Raw genomic sequence first — 22,114 nt, 5'->3', positions numbered from 1 at the left:
TCATGTTGAGACTGAGATGAAATCCCCAAGCTGACCTCTGAGATGGAAACAATTTTTGATGTGATAAATGGTTATGGGAGAAAGGCCTGTCTTGAAGTTAAAAAGATGTGGGACAAAGGAGGTCAGTGCTTTTCTCTCCTTCCCTCATTCCATTCCTCAGGAGGGTACAGTAAACTTGAGGATAGATCTACACTGCAGCAGAAAGTCAACTTAAGCTACCCCACTCCAGCTGTGTGAATAATGGAGCTGGAGTCACTGTACCTTAGTAAGAGCTACAAAGAAGTCAACAGCGCAAGGGGTTGATGGAAGTAACTCTCCCAAAGACTTCCCTTACTCTTCTCATCAGGGGAAGAATAACAGGGTCAACTGGAGAGGAATCTATGGTTGATTTGGTAGATGTTAGACCCATAAATTGACTGCCTCTGGGTCAATCAGAGAGCATTGATCTGTGCTGTAGTGGAGATATAGCCCTCCTTAGCTGATGGTAGTAAACCATGTTGAATCATTTAGATGGAGAGTTCAATACAGAGGCAAACCATTATAAGCAAATACGTCTCAGGTGGGACAAGTGAAACCATAGCACAATTGAAAACTCTTGTTCTTCAATCAGTTTTCAAGTCATGTCTTAGGAATGACATTCAATACCTTTGACCTTTGCCTGTTAATTTGAATGGGGCCAAGTTTGAGTACCAAGCGACCACTAAAACTGTCTGATACATCTTCAGTATTCTTAGTGGAATGTTTTAATGGTCTCACTTAAGTTCTTATGGAACAAGAGTCCCTATTACCAAAACAAACACACACAAAAAAGTCTGTACTTGACACTCTTTTTTTTACCAGTTTCAGACTGAACAGGGTAGGGAGACAATTCCTCTTTCACCCACAGCAGTGGTCTCTCTGGGTCAAGTCATTTTGCGTACGCTGTCACTGTATGAAATATACCTATAATAAATAGAGGACTTCATGCTTTCTCTGATATTATTACTCCTGGGGCATTCTGCACCAAATATGTAAAAATTCTGTGCACAGTACTTTTAATATTCTGCAAAAACTGTGTTTATCAAAATGCCATTACACAGTCACACCAGTTTATTTTGGAAATCTATTTCAAACTACCTGTCGGCAAATGTATCTGAAACAATGCAAAAATTCCCCTGGGAGAAGAGAGTTAAAGAAGCCCTTTGATAACCCAGTACTGACTTTTCTGCCCCAATACACCTGAACACTCTCATCCTCAGTGTCCAACCGCAGCTCTCCCCTGCCCAGATACCCATGCTCTGTTCCTCTCTGAACCTATCCATGAGTGCCCCTTTGCCCAGACATCTATCCTGCACTTACTCCCCAGAGCCCAGTGAGCCAGTCCTGAGGGACAAACAGTCTCACTCTCGGTCCCAGGCTTGCACCGTTTCCTGTGCACCACCATCTCATTCCCCCAGTGCATGCTGGGAGCTGCAGCAGCCAGGAACCGTCTAACTCCCTCCTCCTCCTTTTGTCAGTGTTTTCTAAATGCAAGCTGGGCTCTTCCAAGTCCGGTGATCCCTAGTGGTGGCTAGCAGCTCTACAGCCTATTTCTGTGGAAAGGAAGGAAATTCTGCACACAATGTAAATTTCTTTGAAATTCTCCATTGTGCAGTGATGCAGCTTACCCCCAGGACTAATACTCTAATCACTTGAGTTTATGGCCTGGTTTTTCGAAGGGGACTTCCTCTATCTCACACTGAAGTCAAAGAGTCCTGAGGTGCTGAGCATCTTTGTAAACCAAGGAGACGATAGCTATCTTAGATGACACCATAAAATTTTGGAAATTTAACATTTTTTAATGTTTTTTTCCTTCAGATGTGAATTTAAAAACCTTTTTCTCACCAGCAAATGAAACATGGAAAGACTTGAGTCTGTAATATAGTCCCCTCAGTTTTGAGTATTTATAGAAAGCAGTCAATGCTGGGGAATCCTTCATCTATAGAAGTGACTATAGACAATGAGCTGTGACAAATTTTGCAAAGAATGTTCCTATAGATTTTTATCACTTACTAGCCACGTCTACACGTGCCGGCTACTTCGAAGTAGCTGCGCCAACTTCGAAATAGCACCCGCCACGTCTACACGTGGCGGGTGCTATTTCGAAGTTGACATTGACATAAGGCGGCAAGACGTCGAAGTCGCTATCCCCATCAGGGGATGGGAATAGCGCCCTACTTCGATGTTGAACGTCGAAGTAGGGCACGTGTAGCCGATCTGCGTCCTGCAACGTCGAAAGAGCAGGGTCCACCATGGCGGCCATCAGCTGAGGGGTCGAGAGACGCACTCTCCAGCCCCTGAGCTCTATGGTCGCCGAGTGCAGCGACCCCTTAAAGCTCCCCACCCCCTGCCTTCCTGTGCAGGAAGCTGAGAGAGCGCGTGCAGGCAGCAGCATTACCACGCGGCCAGCCTGCACGCATCTCTACAGCCCCAGGCTACCACCCCTGCAGCGATGGCCTCCCGCCAGCCCCCCAAGCACCCCCAGGGCACCCCCCCCAAGGGGAGCCAGGGCTCCCAGGCAGCCAGCCAGCCTGGGAAAAGGCAGCGGGGTCCCTCCTGGACGGAGGCCAAGATCCGGGACCTGCTGGGGCTCTGGAGCGAGGAGGAGGTGCTCCAGGTAATGGGGAGCAAGAGGCGGAACGTGGATGTGTTCGCTCGGCTGGCTGAGGGCCTGGCCACCCGGGGTCACCCTGCCCACACTCCTGACCACATCAGGAGTAAGGTGAAGGAGCTGCGGGAGGGTTACGCACGGGCCCGGGATGCGGCCAGCTGATCTGGGGCCGCCCCCGCCACTTGCCCCTTTTACAGGGCGCTCAGGTCCATCCTGGGCCCCCGGTACACCTCCTCCCCACCGGCCACTCTTGACACCTCGGCTGATGAGCCCCAGCAGGCCCCGGAGGCGGAGTCTGCCCTGGAGGCAAGCCCTGCACCCCAGGGGTCCCCCCAGGAGCCCACCCCTGGGATGCCGGAGGAGGAGGAGGGGGAATCCTCCTCCAGTGACGGGGGGCTCCACATCATCCTGCCATCCCGGAGCTCCAGCAGGGCGTCCGCCCAGAGGGTGTCCCCTGACCGTGGGAGTGGACCGTCAGGTATGTACCCCCCCCCGGTGCACACCCCCAGGGTTGAGGGGCGGGGACAAGAGACATGACCAGGGCCCTCCACATGCCCAGATGACCATGGCCCCAAGGACAGCAGTGGCACGTCCCTCAGAAGAGTGCATCAGCCCCTGCCCCCCCCAGCAGGACAGTGCCATGCCCCATTCCTGGAGATGGGGGGGAGCGGAACCTAGGGTCCTCCGGGGGGAGGGGGTGGGACACCCAGCAGCAGCAGCAGCATCTCCCAGGGACGGGGATGGGGAACCAGCAGCAGAGGGGTGAGGGGACAAGGGCCATGGCTTGGGGGCCACACTAATGGCTGTCTCCACTCTTCTACCCCCCCGTGTTCCACAGCTGCACCATCGGAGGGCCTGGAGAGCGCCGACGAGGTGTCTGTGGTCCCAGAGAGCCCACCGGGGCCATCCCAGCAGGCCAGCCCCTCGGCGGAGCACCAACCAGCCCCAGGGCAGGGCTGACGGCAGAGCCACCACCAGCACAGGATGGCTACGGAGTCCCAGCTGCTCGCAACCCTCCGGCGTCAGCTGGAGGTGTCGGAGCGGCGCCTGTGGGTGGATGAGCGGCAGCTGGAATTACAAGAACGGGCGCTGGCCTGGCACCAGGAGGCATGGGGGGCCTTTATGCGCACTTTTGAGTGGATAGTGGACTACCTGGCCCCCCATGCCACGCCACCCACCCTGCCCGCCGCTCCACCCGCCTCTCCACCTGCTGCTCCAACTGCCGTCCACCACCCCGGGGCCTTCTGCCGAGGGGGACCTGGGGCCTGCTGACACCCGCCGGCAAAACCTGCTGGTTCGCCCGGCCCCCAGCCAGCCTCAGCCAGGGCTGAGGCCGAGGCGAGGGTCGTGCCCGCCAACCCCTGGCGCCGGACAGTAGAGGGATGCGGGGCCCAGGACGTGCCCCCCCCTCCTTTGTACATATCCCCCATCGTATATTTGTGTATATAGTTTGTGTTAGACCCCTGTTCTTTTATGGTACCTGCCCCCCATGTAAATAGTTCCCCCTTTTGTTCTTACTATATATATATATTGTTAGTATTAATATAAGAGAATTCACTGTTTTTTGGTTTGAAAAACAACAGGTCTATTTTTATTTGTGAGAAAAGTGAGGGGGGTGCTCTTGGGTGCTCTGTGGTGTTGGCGTGGGGGCAGGGAGTGTTGTGGAGGATGGGGGGGTGCAGTGGGGGGCTTGCCAGTGTTCACCCTGTGGCCTGGTCAAAATGGTCCCGCAGGGCCTCCCCGGACCCGGATCCCCTCAGGGTCCACCTGGCGACTGGGGGCAGCGAGTGGCTGCATGTCAGCCCTGCCAGCCTTCACAGCCCAGCCCTGAAAGAATGCCTCCCCCTTGCTCTCGACCAGGTTGTGGAGTGTGCTGCACGTGCCCACAATCTGGGGGATGTTGGTGGGGCCTGCATCAAGGCAGGTGAGGAGACACCTCCAGCGCCCTTTGAGGCGGCCAAAAGTGCGCTCAACCACCTGGCACGCATGGTTCAAGCGCGTGTTGAAGCGCTCCTGGCTGGCTGAGAGATGGCCCGTGTAAGGGTGCATAAGCCAGGGCTGGAGGGGGTACGCCGCGTCTGCGACGACACAGAGGGGCATGGTGGTGTCCCCCAGCAGGATCTCCCCCTGGGGGATGTAGGTCCCTGCCTCCAGCCAGTGGCACAGGCTGGAATTCCTGAACACCCGGGCGTCGTGGGTGCTGCCAGGCCACCCAACATAAATGTCCAGGAAACGGCCCCAGCTGTCCACCAAGGCCTGGAGGACCACAGAATCGTAGCCCTTCCTGTTCAGGAAGCATCCTCCTCTGTGCTCTGGGGCACGGATGGGGATATGGGTCCCATCCAGAGCCCCAAAGCAATTTGGGAAGCCCGGGCTGGCAAACCCCGTGACGGTGGCATCCGGGTCCCCAAGCCGCACGAGCCTGTGGAGGAGCAGGGCATTGATGGCATGGACGACCTGCAGCGGAAGGACATGGGAGAGCACCAGTGAGGGGTGTGCAGGGTGTGTCTGGCCCTCCCCCCTAGGGCTGCCCTCCACCCCCAGGGCTCCCTCCCCCTCCCCGTGGGTTCTCTTACCTCCATGAGGACAGCCCCGACGGTGGCCTTGCCCACGCCAAACTGCTGCCCCACGGATTGGTAGCTGTCTGGAGTGGCCAGCTTCCAGACAGCAATGCCGACACATTTCTCGACGCTGAGGGCACGTCGCATGGAGGTGTCCTGGTGCCTCAGTGCGGGGGTGAGCCACTGGCAGAGCTCCAGGAATGTCTGCCAGCTCATGCGAAAGTTCTGGAGCCAACGCTTATTGTCCCACTCACTGAGCACCAGCCGCTCCCACCAGTCGGTGCTCGTGGGGTAGCTCCACAGCCAGCAGCGTGTGTGTGTGTGGGGGCGGGGGCGGAGGACGGCAGGGTCTGGGGCTGCTTCCTCCTCCCCTGGGGGCAGCTCCTCTTCCACAAATAAAAGGTGATCAGCTGCCTCTTGCATAGCACTGAGCAGGGCAAGCACTGCTCCTGCAGAGGCGGCTGTGTGGACCTCTGGCTGCTGCTGCTGCTGCTGCTGCTGCTGCTGCTGCTGCTGCTGGGGATCCATACTGCTTCGACAAGGTGTGCATGCCTGTGGCTCTGCAGACCGCGTGCTTGGCAGGCTGTGTGTGTCTGGGAGGGGCCCTTTAAGGGAGCGGCTTGCTGTTGCCCCGGAAGTGCTAGTCTGCCCTGTGACCCTGTCTGCAGCTGTTCCTGGCACCGTTATTTCGATGTGTGCCACTTTGGCATATAGACGCTCCCCTGCAGCACCTACTTTGATGTGGTGCTGCCCAATGTCGATGTTGAACGTCGACGGCACCAGCCCTGGAGGACGTGTAGACGCTATTCATCGAAATAGCTTATTTCGATGTAGCATACACGTGTAGACGTAGCTACTGAGTCCTCAGCTTCTCAACATCATTGCAGGTTTAGCTGATACTCATTCTTTGGTACAGTTCCATGAAAATACTGAGCTAGGGTTTTGGTTTTGCATTTTTTTTGGGACTTGGTGCTTTTCTTTGCCAAATTTGGTGTATACAAACATAAATTGTGTCCTGTGGGGTTGAGTATCCATGTTAAAGTAGGTTACTTATGGCTCTAATACTTCTGGGTGGGTAGCGACACAGTTTGTTTGGATAAGGCCTGCCCAACAGGATGGTAGGGGATTTGATTGGCCAAAGAGACACAAAAGCTTCTACCCTATAGACTATGGAGCCAGGGAGCACCCTGGTGGAGGTGGGAGACCTGGCAGCACTAGGAAGGGGTGGTACAAGACAAGGTAAGGTTGAGGAAGGTCCTCACTTGTATGCTGAGGAAATAGCTGACAGGCCAGATGGAGGAATCAGGTCAAGGTCACAGGACAGAACCTGCTACAGGGTAAGTGAAGAGTGCATTTGCTCTCCAATCGTCTGATGTACAACACCCTAACCCCTCCCTGTAGCCATGGAGACAGCCCCAACAGCCCCCCATCTAATAACTCTTGGGGCAGGACCCAACCTTCTCCTGTGGCCCTCCTACATTAAATGGCAGTCTTCATCCACCCATATGTTCCTTCACCTACTGTCCCTGTCAGGTCTGTAGCAGTCCCATCTGTACCTGCCAGCGTGGGGTTTTCTAGATTTGGGGAATGGCAGAGACAGCTGGGCAAGTGCCTCTGCCTTTTCCTTCATCCACCTTTAGCACCTAGTGTCCAACTGAACTTCGCTTTTCTCAGTTTAAACCTGATCCTTAATATTCTTTTTTATGACCACAGATGAAAAATAACCTTAAAAGATTAAACCTTTCTCTGCGTAACAGCAGGAAAATAATCCAGCCGACATGTCAGATGCTAAATTTTTACAATACTTTAACTTAACCAAGTGCACCTCCACATCAGCATCTGTGCTATGCTGTTGCAGCTTTTTGAAATTGCACAGAAATCACAGTGGACTGTCACAAGACAGCCTGGTGCTTTTTACTGAGCAACCTTGGCATTTCACATAGCCACAAAACAGTTACTTGCCTGTTTAATGCAAGTTTGTATTGAAGATGATGCCACTTGCTTCTGCTGAACATAGCCCTATTCCTCAGCAACAGATACGTTTGATTTAGCTTCATTTCTTGGGCTCTGTAGAACTGTGCATCTCCAAACTCTAAGTCGCCGTACTCTAGGGACAAATGGTTTTAAAGCTCTGGGACAGTACGCATGAAAATGGCTTCTCCCTGTAATGTACCGGTTTCATGTCTGGATGGTAAAATGTATTTTTGTAAGTATATATGTTCTTGAGGTGAAACTTATTCCTGTGCAGAAGGTCAGGTTACCATGTATGCCCTTTCCCAAAAGAGGACACCCCTGAGAGGGAGCGTATCTGTATCAGTATCTACCAATTCACATTGTATTAATGTCCTATATGTACTATAACACATTAATACAACTTGGCTGTAGCCACACTGCCCCTCTCTGTCAGAAGGGGCGTGTTAATGAGGGATTTTGGAAGATGCTAATGACACGCTGCCATGAATATGCAGCACCTCATTAGCATAATGGTGACCACATGCAATTCGAAAGTACCTGTTTAGCCAGGGGCCTTTTGAAAGGACCCCCTGATTTCTAAAGCCCCTTCTTTCTATTTAGCCTCATTAGCATCTGCAGAAATCCCTCATTAATATGCTCTTTCTGAAAGGATGGGGCTAGTGTGGCCACAGCTCCGGAGTTGGTACATACTGATACAGATACACTCCCTCTCAGGGATGCCCTCTGATTTTATATGGTAACCCTAGCAGAAGACCAAAACAGGCAGTATGCACTGGTTAGTAACATGTGGGCCTGGTATTGACCATCTGGATAGGGCTGGATTTAGCCCTTGGACAGGGATGTTTTATTTAAGAGCTATCTCTTCTGGACAGGAAGAAGCAATGCGGATCTGCTGAAATTGGGGCACAAGGTGTCCTATTATTATGAAGCTAAATCTTAAATTTCTTGCTTCTTTTGTTATTGTTGTTTCCCCCCACATCCCTTAATTCCTGTTGAAATTAATGGGAGATTTAACTAAGCAACTACTTACAAATGAGCTGTTTACTCAACCCCACGGAGAGCATGAAGAAACCTCCATTGAATGATAAATATAACAGACTGTAGTATTATCCAGATGTTCTAGGTTTATATTGGAGTAACACAAAGGTGATTTAGGCCATTTTTCTATTTTCTATTACCTGGGTGCATAAAAGAAAGTTTATGGTAATCCAAGGGAATGTAAATGATTGAGTAAGTTTATATTTGAGACTGTTTTTTAATATGAAAGACCATCTTGAAAGTGCAGGGTACCCACAGGGTATCAGCTCAGTGCAGGAATGTTGCTGAAAGGAGGTGACAAGAAAGAACAGATGTGGGAGCTAAAATTATCCGCTAGCATCTGTGAAGTGTCCAACAAGGTGCATGAGGGGTTATTACTGCGACTGTATCTTATGTAGTCTGGCAAGCCCATCAGTGTGACAGGGCACACAGCACAATATCCAGACGAGGATGAGCTAATGATACGTCCTTCACAAAAGCACTGCTTTTCTGACACCACTAGGAAGGAACATCCCAGGACCATAGATAATGCAGGGCTGCTGCAGAGCAGAATGCTACATCACCAGGGCAACCAGCTTGGCATCTTGACATATAAGGAATAGATGATTAGAGAATTGAGGTATTTGTAAAGGCTAATGATTTGTTAAGGTGTGTTTAACTATTCAGGCATCTTATTTAGGAAGCAAAGTGGCGTGCATTGAATATCCAGGTCTTGAAACCTATACATCACCCAGAGGGAATATGTAGGTGGCATGAGAAAGGGGTGAGTAAGTTGGGGGAGGACAGGGGAGTCCTATCTGGCATTTATGAGCTCTGGTGTGGTCACATAACTCTCATATCTAGTGGCAGAAGCAAGGCCATAAGAGGAGTGTATAGGTAAGTGTCTCGGAGGGTGTGAAAGATCATCTTTATCCCATGTCTCTATGCAGACATGCTTATTCTCCTCTCACACCTCACTTATGTTTTCCCTTGTGCAATTATAAGGCAGCCAGACCCAAGGGCACCTAAGACTTACTGTGCCTCAGAATAGGTGACTATATCAAAGTCTAATTCTTATTTATATCCATGTGCAGCTTCTGCTTCCACTTGGGTGCATCCTGCTGCACGTAAGAGCGATTGAGAGGGTAGTGGAAATTATTTAAATAAATAAATAAGCCCATGTACCTTTGGACCATCAAGGACATGGACAAGAGTAACCAGAGTGAAGGGATGCTGCCAGGTGTGATTAGGCCCCAATAGCAGCTGTCTTTAAATTAATCTAACGTCCCTGTCATTTTTGGGACAACTTTGTCAAATATCGCTAAAGTGGGTGCAAAATTGACCCAGTACAAGGTCCAGGCACCACCCTGGAGGACTTAAACAGGAGTTGGGTTTTGCATATGTTTTGTGCTGGCCCTCTGTGTTGTGTTGAAATGCACCTGGATAAGCCTCATGCAATGCATACATATCAACTGTGGCTCTAAGACCCCTTCAGTTGCATAATTGTGTACACAACTTGATGGTTGTGCAAGCCACTGTTTGACTGGTTTGTACCAATGCCCAGATCTTCTACTGAAAAAACTTGAAAATCTGACCTTTTTGATTTTATTTGTTTCTTCCCTCCCCACCCTCCCTTCTTGCCACTCAGCTCTGTTTTGCTGAACATAAACGAGTAAAAGTTTTTGTTAAATTTACTTAAAATATTCATAAGGCTTTTATCCATTGGTATCTAAGTACTTTATGCTGAACTAATACAAAGGCAGCATGATCTAGTGATTTCACTTAGGCCATTTAATCTAAACTTGAGTTCAACTCTCCACTTCACATGAACTTTCTACACCTCAGTTGCCCTTCTGTAGAAGTGGATGCATAGAGACAGCCGAGGTTGGAACCCAAAAAAGTAGACATGCATCACATCCTAATGGCTATGTCTACACTAGCCCAAAACTTCGAAATGGCCATGCAAATGGCCATTTCGAAGTTTACTAATGAAGCGCTGAAATACATATTCAGCGCCTCATTAGCATGCGGGCGGCCGTGGCACTTCGAAATTGACGCAGCTCACAGCCGCCTGGCTCGTCCAGTTGGGGCTCCTTTTCTAAAGGACCCCACCTACTTCGAAGTCCCCTTATTCCCATCTGCTCATAGGAATAAGGGGACTTCAAAGTAGTCGGGGTCCTTTAGAAGAGGAGCCCCGACTGGACGAGCCAGGCAGCTGCGAGCTGCGTCAATTTCGAAGTGCCGTGGCCGCCTGCATGCTAATGAGGCGCTGCATATGTATTTCAGTGCTTCATTAGTAAACTTCGAAATGGCCATTTCAAAGTTTTGGGCTAGTGTAGACACGGCCAATGGTAACTGGTGAAGAACTCTTGGAGACAAACAGGCAAGATTGTTCTCTTATCCCATTATGTCAGTGGATATAGTATGAGCAGCAGTTGTTAATGAACAGCACAGCAACAGAAAAGTGTTATACTCAGGCTTGACCTACACTAGGGTAGAAGGTTGATTTCTGATAGGCAATTCTAGCTATGCCACTAGCGTAGCTAGAATCAGTGTATGAGAATCAACTTTCTTTCCTAGTGTAGATCAGGGTCCTTCAGGCTAGCGCCAATATCCCTTGCTCCATGCAGGCTATGTCTATACTAGAGATAGCAGTCAACCCCAGCAGGCAATTTTAGCTACAACAATTGTGTAGCTAAAATTAACTTATCAGCAGTGGACTGCTATGACTGTCTACATGGAATAAGGTTGACAGGAGTGTTTCTCCCATCAAACTTCCTTAATCCTTGCCGCTTGAAAGGAGTTCCAGGTTTGACTTTGACCCCAGAAAGCACTGTTTTGTGCATGCATGAAACAAAACCACAGAAGATTAATCCTGAGCAGGTCCATCTTCTACAGTTGTATGGCTGTAGGTGCAATAGCATGGAGTACCAGGGTTGACGGCCAAGCCCAGAGAGATCGATTTTGCCGTGTTTTCACACAAGTTGCAAAATTGAACTCCGTAAGATCAACCGCACAATGATCAATCATCAGGTAAGTGTAGATTCACCCTGAGAGAGCTGCAAGTGCTTTCATGGGGTGATGTAATCTGTTTAGAAGCCAGTTCAGCAGACTTTATGAAATGCTCTAAACTAGTGAATGCTCATGGTATAATTTTGATGAGTGTTTATAAATTTGTTAGTAATATTTACTTTAGAGATGTAGAAATTGCATCTGAAATTTACTTTGATTAATATTGAATTTTATGTACTTTTATTGTATTATGGAATAGTTATTTCTGTTTCATCTATTGGCATCTTTTTGATCTACTGGGATTTTGTGTTTATCTCCCATCACAGTGAAAACGAGCTCAATATTTGTCACTACAGGAACAAATGACAAAGATTTACAAAAAAAGCATTTTTGGAAATGTTTGTCATAATGGCTATGTCTACACTAGCCCCAGAACTTCAAAAGGGGCATGATAATGAACCTAATCAAAAGATGCTAATGAGGCACTTCCATGAATATGCAGCACCTCATTAGCATAATGGCAACCGCGGCACTTCAAAAGTGCTGCTTTTGATCCTGCATGGTTTGTCTACACAGGGTCCTTTTTGAAAGGACCCTGCACACTTCGAAACCCCCTTATTCCTATTTGGTTATAGGAATCCTATAAGTACATCCTATTTGGTTATAGGAATGAGGGGATTTGAAGTGTGCAGGGTCCTTTCGAAGAGGACCCCATGTAGATGAGCTGCACGCGATTGAAAGCCGCATTTCGAAGTGTTGTTGTCTCTATTATGCTAATGAAGTGCTGCATATTCATGAAAGTGCCTCATTAGCATCTTTTGATTAGGTTCACTATCATGCCCCTTTTGAAGTTCTGGGGCAAGTGTAAACGTAGGCAAAGATTCACATTTATGCTGACCCATTTATAACTCATCCCTTGAGTGGGAGAAGATAGGTGCCACTTGTCTTATCCAAGCAGCCCATCCTCCACCTGCAGCTGACACCACTCACGTGGTATTATGTCTCCAGCAGGCATGTATGAGACTGCTTGGCCACTTGCTGGACTTATTAAAACCAAAAGCACATCCTCTATAAGATGCCCACTTACCCTGTCTCTTGTACCTGCATGCTGAGGTGCCACTTTATGGAAATGATCATAAGCTAACCTAGCAGCCCCGAGCTTTCCTGCCCTATTTTACTGCTGGACAGAGTTCACCTCTTTCTGAAAGGTCTCAGCTAAAGCTACCAACCCCTCCATTCATCTGCTGAAAGACTGCCTTCAAATTGTGTCTTCATTTCTTAGTTTCTAAGTGAATATGTACATCATATTTGGTGAGCGGACTTATTCTACTGTTATACTCCACTTAATTTTGAATGGCTTGTAGTTCTGGGAGTTGTTTTTAGGAATCCGTCTTCTTGAGACAAAAATACAATTTTATGTTTGTGTAAAAAGAAATATGACTCTACGTTAAAAAGTAGTAGTCTACAGTATTTCTAAATATTGTATTTTGCAATAGTAGTACTTCAATGTTTGGGGGCTTGTGGTACTGTAGTTAATAAAGTTAATATGCATGCTCGGATGAAAAATTATTTAATTTTGATAAGACCTATGTATTCAGTATTCCCTGTTCTTTGAGGAATTTTCTCTCTGTTCTCTCTCTCTATATATATGTATGTATATTTCTAAAGTCTCTTCCTTGTATCTTTCCTACCTAGCATCATCCTCTCCTTGTTCATTTTCTGTCCAAAGCAAAACCCTTCAGAGCAAATCTTTGTTGAATTCCTACTACTCAGGTACTGGTGCCAGATTTTATTTTTATTTTTTATTTTTAGTTTTATTTTTATTTTTTTTTACATTTCCCAATATGACATGTGGACTGAGTCTTCTGAATGTTGGATACAGCTAACCTTGTTTTCATTTTTGTAATTTTTTTTTTCTTTCTTGATCTTCTGTTGATTTCCGTTGATCCGTGTCGTGTGGGTGACCGGAATTCCATCTCAAAGTATCATCAGACACTGTTCCATCGACTACGCTGCTAGGTAAGAAGACAGGTATGATGCCCTTGCACTACAGTGGAGGGACAAAATTTATTGCACCTGAGAATAATGGGGAGGTACACTGTCAAATGGCTTCAGCTCCAGTATTAAATTCTCCTTTGGGCTAACCACCGTGGTGTTATTGAAGAAACAGAAGCAACTCAAAGGTTGGTGTAGTCACAAAACCAAAATAGAAATGTGACTTCCACTTAGAGCTGCTTTCTGCCATTAAGATGGAATAACTGGAAATGTAAATGCTAAATAAAAAGTGATCCAAAATAACTGCATCTGATGAAGCAGGTCTTTGCCCACGAAAACTTATGCTCCAAAATATCTGTTAGTCTATAAGGTGCCACAGGACTTCTTGTTTCTCTCAAAGATACAGACTAACATGGCTGCCTCTCTGATACCAAATAACTGGGTATTTCAATTCCATTCAAGACATACATAAAAATTAAAAGCAGTGAAATTCTGAAAGATGAAGAAAATTGATCTGGGAAAAAAACTAGCTTCCTTATTCAAAGGAGAGTAAAAGACAAAAATTGAGAACCTGAGGGACATTAGATGCCATTTTGATGTGTAGAATGTGACATGAGGATCTACATTTCCATCCATTCTTTAGTTTTGGAAACCACTTTCATTCACTTAAGTGACTGCCTACAAAGCCAACCACGCATGCTTTGTATGTGAAGCTCAGATCTGAGATCTTCCGCTCATGTGCATAAAGGAGTGGTTGCCTATTCAAAATAGGTTGGGGCAGTAGCTTCTTGGGATGCAGCTAGTAGTGAGCTCAAATTTCAAAAGCTGAGCTAGGAAAAGGGAGACTTTTTCTTACTAAACTCACTGAGAACTATAAAAAAAAAAACCCACCCTTCTCCAGTTGCAGTCCATTTCCCTACTCTGTCATGCACAAAAGTTGCATTGATCAACACTCTTGCTAGGTGCCATAGATAAACCTGAAGGAAACTCAAATTAATGCCGGTGGGAATTTGGTATAGAATGACTACTGAATATGCAACAGGAGGTGCAGATCACAAAGGGGAATGTAGCTTATATTAAGAGAGTTTGCACTCAGTTAAAGCCAAGGGAAGACGGATATTGGTACTTTTATTGTATTAAAGCAAACTTTGTGGGCCAAAGTTTTCAAAACTGGATGTTGTATATTGCACTTCAATACCTGTTTCAGTGCTTGAATAAAACTGACCATATAAATGTCGGACTTCACCATGACTCCTTTTGATTTTATTAGAAATAGCCCGTGCTCAGCACCTCCGAATATCAAAACCACTTTTACTCAGATGCCTAAATACCAATCTAAGTAGTCTAGTTCAGGTATCTAGTTTTGAAACTTTAATTGTACTTATTTTATTTTATATTTTGGAATTTTAAAAGGAATATGCTGCTCCACCAAATTAACAGAGACCGCGGAATGGGCAGAAGAAACATTTTAGACTGGCTAAAGGAGAGAGAGCTATTCAGACACTTATTATGGGTGTATCTTTGAATATAAGAGTGATAATAGCCTACACATTTTGGATCTCCCATGAGGATTCTTGTGCTTACTGTGTAAGGAATTTGAAAAAAGGCAGTTCCCCTGTTATGAATCAGAAAACAGATGTGTGGTTGATCAGAATCTACCCAGTGGCGTTTGTCAGACCTGTCATTTTGGATTATCTGCAATAACTTTTCCATTCCAGACACAGTAGTCTACTGCAGCTGTCTTACACATTACCCTGAACAGGTAACGGACCCCATGTTACAAGCTTAAAAGCAAAAGAAGAAAGAGAGGCAGGAAGAGACTTTTGCCTTACATAAATTTATTGTGCAGTCTGTCACAGAGCTGACTTGGGAAGACAGGGCTTTTTTTCAAGAGGGAGGTTGGGTCCATTTTCCAAGAGACTTGTATTTCTTAGTTTCCCAAAGACAAAATGTTGTCTAAAAGAAATCTAAATGTGGGTTGCTGTTACAGCTGTGCACCCTACACAAAGCAAGACCTGTTGTTGCCATTTCTGGGGAGGTTTTGCTCATCCTCAGCTCTACACTTTGCAGCTCTTGGAACAGAAGCCCATTTTTTCCTGTAGCTGCGCTCACACCTCTGTTCTGAGTAGTGAACACAGTGGTATTCTGGAGCAGCTGAACTGTAGTGCAAACTGCACATTTCTTCATTTGAGGCTCATGGGGAGATTGTGTAAGACTTGATCCAGTCCTTCAGAAAACAACAAAAGCTTTCAAAATCCCAACATTTAGAGAAAAACAATAATAATTTTTAAGAATCAAATTGTTCTTGTATTTTACATCTTCACGCCACTTTAAAACTCTTGACTAACTAATACTTATCACCCACCCGTGGAGGGTATGGATTACCATTTCAGAGATGGGAAACTCAGGCGCAAAGGTTGAAGCCATGCTTTTCAGAGATGCAATGCAATGCACTTGCAATTCTAGCTGAATTTAAGAGCCACAGGTACTCAACCCCTCTGAAAAATTCAGTAAACCCTTGAAATGTGCAATTTCGAGTTGCTCTTAATTCATATTAAAGTGAGTTAAATGCAACACAAAATCCCACTCCCTCGGCCCTGGCTCAATTCCCCCATCCACACACAACCCCAGTTCAAACCTCCTTTTCCCCCCCTCCCACCCCAACCCAGCCCAGGTTCAAACCTCCATGGCCCAGCATGCAGCTCAGGCTCAACCCCCCCACCCCAGTTCAAACCCCTCACATGTGGCTCTGGCTCAACTCCACCCCTGCCCTCCCTGACTCCCTAACCCACCCCAGACTTAACCCCCCTGCCCTGCTCCCATGACCCCATCCCACTGCCAGACTTAACCCTCCTCAACTGCACCCCCCAGTCCCAGGACTTGCCTTTGAAAGGGCACTCCAAGTGCTCCTGCTGCTTCCCCTCCAGCAGAACATGTGTTCCACCATGGAAAAAAGCCCTCCCCCCAAACTTACACGATATTTGAGTTATGCAAGGGTGCGTGGGAATGCAACTACTGTAACCTGCTCACAGTTACCTGATGAGTTTCAGACAAAACCAGAATGGCAACCCAGGATTAGTAAATTGGTGTTCATGTGCTCATCGTACAAGGCCAATTATTTTGAACTGCAGTGTCTCTGAGCCCAGGTACGCACCCTGTGCTAGCTTGTGCTCCTGTACGAGGGTACAAAGGAAAGGCCTATGCTAGGGGGCAAAGTCAAACCAAGTTATGCAACTCCAGCTATCTGAAGAGTGTAGCTGGAGTTGATTTAACTTAGCTTGACTTAGTATGGCGTCCTCTCTGTGAGGGCTGACAGGAGAAACTCTCCTATCAGTGACCCTTACGCCTTTTGATCCCTTGGAGTGCTGGGGTTGACAGGAGTACAAGCAGCAATCCATTTACGATATCTCTACTAGACCTGCTAAATCAGCCCCCTGGGATGGATCTCTGGGCATAACTCTACCCATAAGTGCAGAGAAGCCCAAAGAGTGCGTTGACTGTGATATGATGGACTTCCTGAGCAGAGATAAAATAACCAGCTGCAGGGGGGCCCTGTGGGAATACGTTCCAGAACTGATATTATTCAGGTGGGGAACTCCCACATAGACCTGTTTGCTGGGTTGGACAATGCCAAGTGCAAGGATTTTGTTGCAGGGGAGGTCTGAGCCCCAGTTCCCTTCTGGGCACCCTTGGTGCTTTGTTGGTCTTGAGGACTGCTGTGTGGCTTCTCTGCAGTTCCCCTGATACCCAGGATTATATCCACGATTACATGGAGACAAAGCTATAGTCACTGTGGTACAAGTGAAGGCAATTTTGGCTGTTGGATCTCCTACAGGTATCCAGACAGCTCTCCATAAACTTCCCCACCTGGCCAGAGATGCTGTCACAGAACCAGGGTCAAATATTGCACCAGGACCAGTGTTCCTTGTAAGCTGAGTGCCTGAGGGGCTGCCCAGGAGAGATTCAGGTGCCATCCAGCCGATTAGGTGAGCGCCCACAGCCATCAGCCTGTGTTTCTTTTGGTCGTGCACATATGCACATGACACATAATGTTTTTTTCTGCCCAAAGATGGAAAAAATTAAAGGGAATATTGACCAGGACCATCAGTTAATTCATCTGACAGCATGGATGATGACTGGATAAGCAAGCCTAGGAGAGACTGCTCTGTACTAGTCTAACGTATCCTACTATAGTATTGGAAACCCTCCACCACAAAGACTTACTCCTTGAAATGGAAAAAAAAGTCCATTCAGGTAATGCAAGAACATGGGAGCCCAGCTGTGACCCTAGTACCAAAGATTCTGGACTATATGCTTCTCCTGAAGCAACAGGATGAGCCTTGAGGTCCACGTGGAATGCTCTGCTGTGGTCACATTTTGTCTTTTTACATCATACCATGTCAAGATTCCTCAAGGGTCTTTGTACTTTCTCGTCACTCAGAGACCCCATGCCCATGTGGGACCTTAGTGTGGTTCTCCTATTCCTTAAGAACCCTCAATTTGAAGCGTTAGGGAAATGTTTGTTATGTAATATTTCTGTCAAGACTTTCCTGCAGCTATCATGTAAGCATGAAAAGTCAAGAGAACTATAAGTTCAAATAGTGGGACCATCATAGAGTTATAGGATTAGAAAGGACTTTGAGAGGTTATTTAGTTCAATACCCTGCACTCAAGGAAGGACTTAGGGTCTTTGTCTAACCTGTACTTAAGAATCTCCAATGATGAAGATTTCACAACCTACCTAAGCAATTGGTTCTAGTGCTTAACTATGCTGACAGGAAGTTTTTCCTTATGTCTAACCTAAACTTCCCTTGCTGCAATTTAAGTCCAATTCTTCTTGTTCTCTTCTGAGAGGTTGAGGACAGAAATTTTCCTCCCTCAATCTTGTTACAACTTTTTATGTACAGTAAACCCTTGATTTTACAGACCCCAATTTATGAGACTTTCAGAACAATGGACCCCCCAACCTCCCATTGTTCCCAAAGTCTGCTTAACCAGGGCCTGTAAAATCCAAAATTCCCCACACCCCAAACAACAAACAAACAAACAAAAACAAAAAGAACACATGGCGACTTACTGTTGCCATGGCTGGAGGGTCCATTACTTCCAGCCACCGGAGCTACCACACACACCCCCCACCAGAGGTGGGGCACGTACGCAGGCAGCTAGCACTTGTGTCTGCACCCCATCCCTAGTGGGAGGAGCACATTGCAGCTCCAGTGGTGGAGGTGGCTCCTCCAGGCCCCAACAGAGCCTCCAGCTGTGGCAGGTCCTGCTGCCGTGGCAGGGCCCACAGCTACGGCAGAGTCTCCAACAGCAGCAGGGCCCACAGCCATGTTGGAATCTCCAGCCATGGTGGCATCTCCAGTGGCAGTGGGGCCCCCAGCCTTGGTGGAGTCTCCAACTGTGGCAGAATCTCCAGCCCTGGTGGAGGGCCCAGCTGCAGGCAGGACCCCCAGCTGTGGCAACAGTTCCAGCTCCTGAGGCGATGAGTCTCCGGCATTTTTTTTTTTGGCGGGGGAGGAGGGATTTGGGGAGGGGCAGTGACCCCTCCAATTTAATGGACTTTTGAGTTTAACAGACACCCCTCCCCTCCATTAGTCTACTAAATTGAGTGTTCACTGTACTTTAAAATGGTTACTATGTCACTTCTCAGTCTTTTCATTTCCAGACTAAACAAACCCATTTTTTTTTCAGTCTTGCCTCCAAGCTCATGTTTTCTAGACCTTTAGTCATTTTTATTTTCTCTTCTCTGGACTTTCTCCAGTTTGTCTACATCTTTTCTAAAATGTGGTGTCCAGAACTGGATAGTCCAGTTGAGGCCTAATCAGCCTTGAGTGGAAGAATTACTTCTTGTGTCTTGCTAATGACACTCCTATTAATACATCCCAGAATTATTATTTTTTGCAGTGGTGTCACACTGTTGATTCCTGTTTAGCTTGGGGTCCACTATGAGGCCCAGATCCCTTTCCAAAGTACTCCTTCCTAGGTAGTCATTTCCGATTTTGTATGTGTGCAACTGATCTGCCCAAAATTTAGCTTGTTTGAACTTCACCCTGTTTTCTGCAGACCACTTCTCTAGTTTGTCCACACCATCCTGGATTTTAATCCCATCCTTCAAAGCACTTTCAACCTGCAACAGTTTGTGACTTATCACAAGCACTCCTTGCTGGTCTCTCCAGGAATTAGTTCTTCCAAACCCTGTAGTGCTTTCTGTTGGCCAGTGTTTTGCCCTCATTCACCTGTCGTCTTCTGTGCTACTTCAGGCCACATATCCCTCCCAGCCCACATGCCCCTTCCCTCACATTGCTGCCCTGTGGCAGTGTCCCCATTGTCTGAGGTCCTCCACTCCCAGGGAACCCCAACCCCTATACCCACCTTGCTTCAGGGACCCACTGCCAGTCACCATGTAGACCCTGCCTCAGAGGCAAACTGCTGTCTGAAATGGCCACTTATTGGCAAAGGGGTTTGGACCTGCTGCCTTCTACTGTCCTGGCTGCCTCCCTGCAGCTCTACCCCCACAGCTGGAGCAAGGCTATGTCTGCACTATGCTCCTGTCAGAGGAGTGGCAGCCTCCCCACTCCTGTCAGGGCTGAGGAGAGACAGGCTGCAGCACCGCTGGTCAGTTTGCCCCCTCCTGTGAGCAGCGGGCAGCCCAGAGACAGGCTCTCGGCTGCCCGCCACTCACAGGAGACAGGAAACTGACCAGCACTGCTGCGCTGGTTAGTTTCCTGGCTGCCCCAAGTTGTGCAAAATTTGACTTATGTGGGGTTGCACAAGAACACAACCTCCGTGTAAGTCGGGGTTGACGGTACTCCCATCTTAGCTTGACTGATACAGTTGAATCTCCTCACTCCTATCTTCTGGGGATGATAATGTGTGCCAGCCTCCTAGAGTGGAATCCACATAGTTAATGAAGTATTATGATTTGCCCTACAGTAACTGGCTCTTTGCGAGTCTGTAGCTAGCGAGGATCATATGATCTGCTCCCCGTCCTCACTCTTTGGGCTTTGAGTTGCAAGGGAACTGAGGGAGAGCATGTCACGGCAGTCCTACCCTGTATGTCCGTGACTGGGAGTTCAAAGAGGATAGTGAACATAAGTATTCCCAATGGACACTGCTGTTCAAAAATAATCCAGTGGTACATGTGCACCTGGAGTGGGACCCACACTGATGACACCATTCTAAAAAACTACATCAAACGTAGGACAAGTAACTAAGTTTTCCTGATTTCTCAATTCCATTCTCCAGACACCGGACAAAGCTGCATCTGCAGACTAGTTTGATTGTTTTAAATGGTAAAAGTGGTGTATGTAAAAACATGGGAGAAAGAGCATCAGTCACCGCAGAAACTAATATCCATCACCCTGTGCAACCTGCAGCTTGGCATATTTGTTCCCATCTGTTATGCCTTCTGTTAATAAATGTGCAGTATTTGTAATACTAGATGACTTGCCAGACACAGTTGTGACATGATTTGTTGATAGAAAGGCATGGGATGATTTTTTTGGCTTCCATCCCACCCTTTGCTTGATTAATACTTTTATAATGCATTTCTTTAGCTGCTTAACTTTGCTACAACATGACACATCCTTGGATTTAGGCACGGTGCTTGCAGGCGTCTGCGCTGGGAAAATTAATACTTAGTAGAAAACAAATGAGGCAGAAGAGGTCTGTGTCCTGGTTGTTTTGTTATGGCCCAGATTGGGCCACTAAGGAACAGCCCTGCTCAATGCAATACAATATTGTATTGTATTCAGGGTTATTGTGGCAGGCATTGTGCATTGCTGAAATCTCCCACTGAATAGAGGTGGAGAGTACTTTTCAAAGTGTGTAACATGATGTTCCCTTTGCACTTAGCTAGCTGCCGTTCCTAGCATGTAGAATGAATATTGGTCTTGGCTCTCATGTCCTCCACTCTTGTCCATGCCCGCCCACGCACCCAAGAGGTTGTTAGCACACACCAAGTGCAGCCCTCAGGAGAGCACAGGAACTTCAACTCTGCCTTGTCCCTGCGCGGGGGGGAACACAAGATTGTGAAAAGTTCCTGGCGCCTTACTTTCCTCTATGCATTTCTGCAGAAACCACACACATTATGGAAAGAATTGCCCCTCGATTTATCCGTTTCCTTGTTGGTTCTGTACTATTGCACACATGCAGTGAATCTGCCCTGGGTTTACCTGTAGTATATCTCTGAGAAGCTTAAAGATGAAGATTATGATAGCATTTCCTTAGTGAGGATCATCATCGTTGACTCCTTAAGCTAAAGAATGGGTTACTGTTTATATTATTAAGCAGTTAGAGGTTTAAAAATTGGTGGCTCACATGCTTGTTTTGGCCTTTCATGCCTTGCCAGCCCCACACAATGGGGCCTCTGGAGCAGCCCCATTTACTGAATGTTAATCCCACAGATAAACAGCTGTGAAATCCTATATTAGGAGTCTGAAGGTTGTTGTCTAAAGTGATAACCTTCCTATGAGACTAATGGACTACAGAGCCATATGCAGTCAATGCGGAAGACTTCCTGCTTCAGTCTTCAGTGGCTGATGAGGTGTTCTAAGGCAGGAGCAAAGCTGTCCTTGGAAGTATGTTCGCAGAGGTTTTTAAGGCAAGGTGAGACAAAGCCCTGGCTGGAATGATTTAGCAGGGAGTGGTCCTGCTTTGAGCAGGAGGTTGGGCTAGATGACCTCCTGAGGTCCTTTCCAACCCTAATCTTCTAAGATTCTATGAATACTGGACAACTGAGCTAGGGAGATGCAGGAATGTGTGGTATTCTGAGTTTCCCAGTGCAATTTACTGAGCTAATTAATTAAACTGCTAAACATCAGATGAGCTAGGTGTACCTAGCCTCATTTTACACATGCAGCATAGGAAGACTGACCTGGTCAAAACTGCACAGTTAATAAGTGGCAGCGCTGGGCCTGGA

The 22,114-nt window shown here is 47.3% G+C and overlaps 1 protein-coding gene across 1 annotated transcript in view; it reads left to right on the top strand.

The window, feature by feature from the left end:
• Window positions 1-22,114, top strand: part of PTPRT (protein tyrosine phosphatase receptor type T) — a 700,719-nt gene that overhangs the window by 622,282 nt on the left and 56,323 nt on the right. The window contains exons 17-18 of the mRNA XM_075011494.1: window positions 12,889-12,966; window positions 13,177-13,224. Coding sequence (XP_074867595.1) covers window positions 12,889-12,966; window positions 13,177-13,224 — 126 coding nt within the window. The remainder of the gene's footprint in view (window positions 1-12,888; window positions 12,967-13,176; window positions 13,225-22,114) is intronic.

This window comes from Carettochelys insculpta, chromosome 17 (genome assembly GCF_033958435.1).
Source record: "Carettochelys insculpta isolate YL-2023 chromosome 17, ASM3395843v1, whole genome shotgun sequence".
Taxonomy (NCBI): Eukaryota; Metazoa; Chordata; order Testudines; family Carettochelyidae; genus Carettochelys; species Carettochelys insculpta.
This window is presented reverse-complemented; position numbering and strand designations above follow the sequence as displayed.